Source organism: Nerophis lumbriciformis, linkage group LG05 (genome assembly GCF_033978685.3).
Source record: "Nerophis lumbriciformis linkage group LG05, RoL_Nlum_v2.1, whole genome shotgun sequence".
NCBI lineage: Eukaryota > Metazoa > Chordata > Actinopteri > Syngnathiformes > Syngnathidae > Nerophis > Nerophis lumbriciformis.
The window spans coordinates 49238480-49247832 of record NC_084552.2 but is presented as its reverse complement, the minus strand read 5'-3'; the positions used below and the strand labels follow the sequence as shown (position 1 = coordinate 49247832).

Sequence of the window (9353 nt, the reverse complement as noted above, 5' to 3'; positions counted from 1 at the left end):
GGTGGAGAAAACATGATCACAATTAATTCATGTGGGTGTCAAGATAAAGGAATAAACAGCAACGCTTTTAAAAATAGGACAGAAACACTTGATGATGCACAACAAAAGTGGAATTGCAGCTTGATTACATTAACATATTTTTATGCAGAGAAAAACTCCCCATGTCTTTTTTCTTCTTCGAGTATCTCAAAGCTGAAAAGACCAAAGCCGTGCTGTACTTTCAGGACTGTGAATAGTCCTGCAGCCATGGCCTAAATACGACGTCTGAATACAAAAGACGTCGATCACTACGGGAGACGACTGCACGCCTCAATGAAGCCGTCACACACGCTCCGGCACAAAAAAACCCAAAAAAACACCTTTGCTGATCACTGGATTTCTTTATGCACGCATGAGCCTCTGTTGATTTGAATATGCAAATGATGTATTTGCATCTTTTTAGGACTAGCAGCTCAGCGAGGGTGGGGAGGAGCTTCATGTAATATGAACACACGATGTCATGGCTGATAAGGTTTAAGTCTACAAATAAACACTTTGTCGGGAAAACAATGATGGGAATTTTCTCCAGCGTAGCTCAAGCGAAGACAGCTTTAGTGCCTTGTTGGGAAACAATTAAAGACAAAACATGCGTGTAACATTATGACCTCCTTAAAACGTTCCCCTCTCCGTTTTCTCGGAACTGAAAAGGTAGAATGTCCAAACAAAGGAGCAGCCTTCTCCACAAAGACATACTGTAAGTGTGCTAATGATCTCCAACAGACTGGGAGCGTTGTTATTCTCACATTGGCATCTAACAATGATTTATTTATTTATTTTTCATGTTTTAGTTGATTGGAATAGCCCAGTTTTCTAAGCATAAAAATAACAATTTGGCATGTTTGGGGAAAATCATTTTTATTTTTAAAATTTTTTTTAAGGTTCTGATCAGATTTTTGTTGATATTTAGTTTATTCATTCATATTATATAGTTCATATTTTTGTACATAGAGACAAGCGGTAGAAAATGGATGGATGGATGGATTTTGGCTTACTATGTTTTATTGGTTATTACTTTTTCATATACAGTATTTTATTTATTGTTGTGTAATTGGGTGCAAACTTAGCATATTTTTATTTATTGTAATCAGCATTTTTAATCTTTTTTATGTAAATATGTATTTTGTTTATAATTTATTAATGGCCTATCCATATTTTGGGTATACTATTAATATAATTTGATATATTATGTTTTCAATATTTTATTGATTATTATATGTATATATATATTTTTTAAATTAATATTTTTGTTTAAATAAACACACATTTGAACGTACATATATATTTATATATACAGAGTGTATATATGGATATAATCTATATACACAGTGTGTGTGTATATATACACACACACACACACACACCCACACACACACACACACACACACACACACACACACACACACACACACACACACACACACACACACACACACACACACAAATATATATAAATATATATACATATACATATATATATATATATATATATATATATATATATATATACATATACATATATATATATATATATATACACACATATATACTGTGTATATATATATATATGAATATACATGCATATATAAATATACATACATATACACACATATATACTTTGTATATACATATCTATATATATGAATATACATACATATATAAATATACATACATATACAAACATATATATACTGTGTATATACAGTATATATATGTATACATGGCAGCTCCCTCCATCAGTGTGTGAATGTGTGTGTGAATGGGTAAATGTGGAAGTAGTGTCAAAGCGCTTTGAGTACCTTGAAGGTAGAAAAACGCTATACAAGTACAACCCATATATATATATATACCGTATACACAGTGTATGTATGTATATATGTATATATATATGTATATATACATATATATGAATATACATACATACGTATATATACTGTGTATATAGGGAAGTCCGATAATATCGGCAGTCCGGTATTATCAGACTTCCCTAATACTAATATAAATGCTTTAAAATGTTGTATTGGAAATTATCGGTATCGGTTTCAAAAAGTAAAATTAATGACTTTTTAAAACGCTGCTGTACGGAGCGGTACATATCTGGTAACACCCGGACTTATGGAGAAGCAGTTGTGTCTCCCAGTCAGCAGCCCCTCCCCTCTCTCCTCTCCCACACACAACACAGGAGTTGACGACTGCAGCGTGAGAGGTTTACTGGCGACGCTTGATGACCTCATCAAACCGCCGCGAGCGCAGCATAACAACAACAAGAGTGTGTTGTTGCCGGTGCTGTAGCCGTGGCTAACAAGCCAGCTTGCTCGGTGACTGACTAACGACACCATGTCTATGGTTTGGGATTATTTTAAAGTGTGTCCGATGGATAAAAAACTGGCAATTTGCAATGACTGCAACAAGTTGGTTATGCGAGGAGGAATTAAGACGTCTTCCTTTAATACGAGCAATTTGATCTCCCACCTCTTCAAGAATCATAAAGAGATACACGATGAATACAAGCGGAAGATGGATGAAAAGCAAACACCGAAAAAAAGTAGTACCACAAAGTTGTCGCTTAAAGACTCCGCGGAGAAAAACAAAAATACAACACAAACCACCAAAAAATAATGCACTTTGTGAAAGTCAGGGTATAGTATTTCCCATAGTTGTAGTGGGTATCAGGATTATCTCAGGGAGAGCATGTCCCAAATTTCAAGCTGCTGTTTTGAGGCATGTTTAAAAAAAAAAAAAAGCACTTTGTGACTTCAATAATAAATATGGCAGTGCCAAGTTGGGACTTTTTTCCATAACTTCAGTTGGAAGTCAGAGAGTGGTGAGGACGGCGGAAAATATCATCAGGACTCCTCTTCCTCCTATCCAGGAGATCGCAAAAAGCCGCTGCCTGACCAGGGCTCAGAAAATCTGCAAAGACTCCTCCCACCCCCACCAAGGACTGTTTTCACTGCTGGACTCTAGAAAGAGGTTCCGCAGCCTCCGAAGCAGAACCTCCAGGTTCTGTAACAGCTTCTTCCCTCAGGCCGTAAGACTCTTGAACGCATCACCATTAAATTATCCCCTCAACTCCCCCCAAAATGGATTAACTCGCTGGAATAAAAAAGACAATATAACATACATCCATAAACTTCGACGCATGTGGAAAAGGGCAATATATTTATCTGTACAGTAACCTGGTATTTATATATTTATATATGCACCTTATTGCTTTTTTATCCTGCACTACCATGAGCTTATGTAACAAAATTTCGTTCTTATCTGTGCTGTAAAGTTCAAATGTGAATGACAATAAAAAGGAAGTCTAAGTGTAAGTCTAAGTCTGAAGTTGTTCTCTTATTTTGGTAAACCTTGTTACATTGTTTAATACATCCAGCGGGGCATCACAACAAAATTAGGCATAATAATGTGTTAATTCCACGACTGTATATATCGGTATCGGTAATTAAGAGTTGGACAATATCGGAACATCGGATATCGGCAAAAAAGCCATTATCGGACATCTCTACTTTCATGTTTTTCTAAATTAACTACACAAGATAGCAGTATATTCTGGGGGTGTCCTAATACATTTTCACTATGAATACGATATACGATACCAGGACCTTAGGTATTGGCTAATTGAATCTCTATAATATCAGCAGGAATCATACATACTTTCATGATTTTGTAGGTGTGGAATGTTAAAAAGGTTCGATCAAGTGAAATTAGTCTAACAGAGAACAAGAGTAGGTATGGAAAACACTAACCTATTTTTAATTAACCTTTTGGAATGGATATATGCTGTCTTTTTGTGGCCACTATGTGTCTCTAGTGGCTACAATAATTAATAGAATTAAGCTCATGATGCAGTAAGTTGAATAATGCGGACACGTTTTTCTACTTAATACTTTCTGATATGTTTCTGCCTTGGACACATTGTTAGTATGTGTAAGTACTGTAATATGCAACTATAATTATTTGACAATTGTTCTGTTTTAGACTGTACTATTGTTCAATGAAGGACACCTTTTACGTATGCCTAGCTTGTCTGCGATTATGTGCATCGCTGTTGTGTAGCTGCTAACTCCTAGTAGCCTGTAACCTACCAAGTTTACCTTTTGCAAATACCATTTGACAACACACAACAAGTATTTCCTCTCCATCCTCAGCCGAGCCATCAAGACCAACCAGGACCTCCTCCCAGAGACCCCGTGGACCAACATCCTGTACGACGACTTCTGGGGTACCCTGCTCACCCACAGCGGCAGCCACAAGTCCTTCCGCCCGCTCTGCACCCTCTCATTCCGCCTCAACTACGCCCTCCATGGCCTGCATCCCCGAGGTTACCACCTCCTCAATGTGGCGCTGCACGGTTTGGTCACAACCGCATTCACCGCCTTCAGTCGCCCCCTGCTGGGTGGAGGACTGTGGAGTCTGCTGGCCGGTCTCCTGTTCGCCACTCACCCGGTGCACACGGAGGCGGTGGCCGGCGTGGTGGGGAGGGCTGACGTGGGCGCCGCCTTGTTTTTCTTGCTGTCTATTCTCTGCTACGCGAGGCACTGTGGGCTGCGGGCGACGCTCCAGACCCGACTAGGCTGCCGGCTGTGGATGCTGGGAAGCCTGTGGGGGGCGACGGCGAGCATGCTTTGGAAGGAGCAAGGAGTGACAGTGCTGGCCGTGTCGGCCGTCTACGACCTCTTTGTCTTCCACAGGCTCACGTTTCGTCAAGCGCTCCTGCTCCCGCTTGGAAAGGTAAATAAACTTTTCTTTTTCACCCCAAAACCTCATCTAGTTAATAGCTCTGGTGGGGAAATTGCTTGTTTGCGTTTCATCTGGGGTGCAATTAGGTAAGCTGTTAATTAGCAGAGCTCTTCTTTCATATAAACAGGCATGTGATTTGACCACAATGAAAAAGGCTGAAAACATTTCCGGGGGTCTGGGGGACAAAGGCCCCCAGCCAGGTCCAAGCTCCTGGTTTTTCACCAATTTAACATGCTAAAATTAACAAAGACAGCACCATTTGAAGAAAATATTTTAGTGTTTAAAGACATGAAAACATCATTAATAGAACATACATAACCCAATTATCCTAATGAATCACTGTATATGGTTCAGTCCCAACAGTATTTAGTCACTAATATTTACATCTTGTGTTCATTTCACATCCACAGGTGTCACATTGATCAGTGTTATTATCTACAGGAAAATAGGATATAGGATATACATTTATGAAAATAATTAAACATGTTTAGTATTGTTTACTCATATTTGAAAATAGGAAATAATAATAATGTGAGGACACTGACATATTGCATGAAACAAGTGTGAAAATATTTACCTTCAAGATTGTTACACCACTGACAATATTGTTTCAAGAGACTACATAAGAACTTAATATTACAAAATAGTATTATATGCAAATTTATTTCAAATAAATTGTTAACTGGAATCAATAATGCGACTCTTTGAATTTCTGTAAATTCATAATATATTTTCACGTGGCTTTTTATTTTTAGAAAAACCCATTTATATTTCGCAAAGCAATAATTGGTTAATATTTAAAACAAACATGCGTATTTCGCAAGCAAATATTTTTTAGCTTACCTCATTATTAACAACCCTGTCTGCAACTAAAGTGGGTTGTTTGGGTGGATCTTTCCTCTCGATGTCTACGGCAGTTGTCGATGTAAACAAAGGATGAAGTCCGTAAGGTTTGCTCACTTTCGGTTGACATCCAAAAGTACCAGCTAGTGAAAAGTTCGTTTTCCTTGCTTCAAGTTGTTTCATATGTTTTTGGCGTTTCGCATGTACTTCCAAAGCCTTGAAAACTCGTGATCCATAGTCAATATTATCATGACACCACGTGCACAAAACCTTTCCGGGACGATCGATTTTCCGAATAAAATCACAGAACAAAGTCGTAACTTCCTTCTTCCCAACAGTATCAGTGATTTCCCTTTCCATCGAAACTTATTTTTGACATGTTTATCAATTTCTTTTACTCGTAAAGCGTCCTTTCTCTCGAGAACTGACATCGTTTACATATGGAAAATGGCGGTAATAACCATTATGAATGATGACGTTATTAACGTCATCATTCATAACAGATGTCCTGATTGGTCACAAGGAACATATCGACCAATCAACTACGGCGTAATATAAACTACGTCTCGAATCTTGATTTAGGGTCGGAAAAAACCCCCGAAAAACGGGAGATCTTTTTTTTTTTTTTCCCCGAGATTAAAAGACGGAATTCCGACTTTAGACGGAAAAATCACATACCTGTATAAAGGATCTTTGACAAGTTTTTCTATCATGGTGCTCCTTAATAAGTTTACAAACAAAGACATATTTATCCTGAACAATCATTTTATGTTTGCATGAAATAAAGACAGTCTTCGTCACTAACAAGATAGTTTGTCCATGCGCTAAGCAGCATGAAGACTAGGGATAAGTACAGTACTGTTGACATTTGAACCAATACATTACCAATTCCCAGTACCTGGGAATCTATACCGGTACTCAATGGTACCAATTTTTGGCACTTTTGTGTGTGTTAATAAATAATAATTATTTTTGATCTCATTAGCAACATTTAAAAATGAGCTGATTATGATCACTGTTGTCCAGTTGTTGTTTTTTTCTGAGGGCAACCGTAACTGCGATATGGCCCTCAATGAAAATCAATTTGGCACGCCTGTTCTACTGTATTGATTCACAATCAATATATCTGATCTAAACGTTAGCTTTTCTTTTTAAAAGGCATGTCTACTGTTTATGGGAGGGCCAAGCACCGATTAAATTGATTTTAATTCATTTCAATGAGCGGCGCTGATTTGAGATCCTAGTGTTATAAGTAAGGAGCTCGGTCATAAAACCAATTAAACTCATTAATTGAGGTACTAATGTACTTTAATTCTAAGAAAAATAAACAAATTCGGAGGCAAGTGGGTCTTCATTTGATACATTGCAAGGTGCAATGTATAAAAAAAACAAGATGGTGGATTGTTGCCTTGCACCAAAAGGAAAAAACGGAATCTGGAAACTTTTTTGTCCTCTATTGTTCCAAACTGTGACGAAGTCTGGAAGATTTCATGACAAATCCTTCACTGGCAGCCCCCCATCCGTCCACCACATCTGGCTCATTTATCACAGCTCCAGTGCCCGGGTGAGGCCCCAGTCACGGTTATCTTGGCAGGGGAGCTCATTACTCGGCGGGCTCGGCCACGGAGACCAATTGTTTCCTCGATAATGAGCCAGACGTGTCGAGAAGCCAAGCTTGGGAACACAAAAGGGGACGAAGGACGCGAGAGTGGGAAACTATGCTCTCACTTCCCTTTTCGTTATCTGGTCTCGGTGTTGAAATGCAAATGAGCCCACAGATGTGCTCCTGCCAGCGTTCCATTTACTCCCTAATCAGACTGAGATGAGATTTCCAATGAGGAAAGGTAGGACGAGTGGAGAGTGGAGGATGGGACAGACGGAGACAAAGGAGGGTGTGGTGTTCACTGCAGTCTACAAAAAAAGAGAAAGCAATATTCTTCCAGATCACTCTGCAATATTGCAGTGAAATTCCCTGAAAATAATAGTGAATTATATCTGCCTCACAATACGAAGGTCCTGAGTAGTCTTGGGTTCAATCCGGGGCTCGGGATCTTTCTGTGTGGAGTTTGCATGATCTCCCCGTGACTGCGTGGGTTCCCTCCGGGTACTCCGGCTTCCTCCCACCTCCAAAGACATGCACCTGGGGATAGGTTGATTGGCAACACTAAATTGGCCCTAGTGTGTGAATGTGAGTGTGAATGTTGTCTGTCTATCTGTGTTGGCCCTGCGATGAGGTGGCGACTTGTCCAGGGTGCACCCCGCCTTCCGCCCGATTGTAGCTGAGATAGGCTCCAGCGCCCCCCGCGACCCCAAAGGGGAATAAGCGGTAGAAAATGGATGGATGGATAGCGCTTTTCTATAGTGACTCAAAGCGCTATTACATAGTGAAACCCAATATCTAAGTTACATTTAAACCAGTGTGGGTGGCACTGGGAGCAGGTGGGTAAAGGACACAACGTAAGTGACTAGGATGGCGGAAGCAGGGATTGAACCTGGAACCCTTAAGTTGCTGGCACGGCCACTCTACCAACCGAGATATACCGCTCCATACTGCAGCCCAAAGTGACAGCAACATTACATCTACCCTAAATTACATGGTCTATCCAATCACAGTTCAGATTACTTTATCAGAGTAGCTCTAATCGTGTTTCCATTAACCACAGAGCAGCAACTGGTGCGCCGTGGAAGTGTGCTGAGTGGCACAAGCAGACATTTTAGGGCCGACAACAAACTGAAGCAAAATGCTAGGTCGGCGCTAGTTAACTGTATGAAAAAAGTGAGTGTGAAGGACAGTGCTGAGAAGAAGAGGTGGATGATATTCATTGAATTACAGAAATAAATCCTCAAAAAGACAACTTGGTGAAGCAGTTGGAGCGTAGCACTGCTAGTCTGCGCCATCCTGAAGCAGAGTGAGTCGATAACGCCAGCCAAGGATATAAAAAATAATATACAAACAGAGGACATTTATCCATGAAAGTATGACAAAGCTGCTGATGGTGTGTTTGTTGGCAAAGCAGCTGGAAGAAACTCAAGTTTTTTTTCAATCACTGTAATGTGCCGAGTGTTATCACCCATTAGCATAAATGCCTTGTGACTAGAGATGTCCGATAATATAATATCGGAAATTATCGGTATCGTTTTTTTGTCAATTTTTTTTTAATTTTTTTATTAAATCAACATAAAAAACACAAGATACACTTACCGGTACATTTAGAGCACCAACCCAAAAAACCTCCCTCCCCCATTTACACTCATTCACACAAAAGGGTTGTTTCTTTCTGTTATTAATGTTCTGGTTCCTACATTATATATCAATATATATCAATACAGTCTGCAAGGGATACAGTCCGTAAGCACACATGATTGTGCGTGCTGCTGGTCCACTAATAGTACTAACCTTCAACAGTTAATTTGAGTCATTTTCATTAATTACTAGTTTCTATGTAACTGTTTTTATAATGTTTTACTTTCTTTTTTATTCAAGATTTTTTTTTAAATTAGTTTATCTTATTGTATTTTATTAATATTTAAAAAAAAAAGGACCTTATCTTCACCATACCTGGTTGTCCAAATTAGGCATAATAATGTGTTAATTCCACGACTGTATATATCAGTATCGGTTGATATCGGTATCGGTAATTAAATAGTGGGACAATATCGGAATATTGGATATCTGCAAAAAGCCATTATCGGACATCCCTACTTGTGACGATATTTCATATATTTGC

The 9353-nt window shown here is 39.0% G+C and overlaps 1 protein-coding gene across 1 annotated transcript in view; it reads left to right on the top strand.

Annotated features, from left to right (window-relative positions):
• The window catches only part of LOC133605660 (protein O-mannosyl-transferase TMTC2-like), a 58358-nt gene that overhangs the window by 29139 nt on the left and 19866 nt on the right, over nucleotides 1-9353 (top strand). The window contains exon 2 of the mRNA XM_061958899.2: nucleotides 4191-4773. Within this exon, the coding sequence (XP_061814883.1) occupies nucleotides 4191-4773 (583 nt within the window). The remainder of the gene's footprint in view (nucleotides 1-4190; nucleotides 4774-9353) is intronic.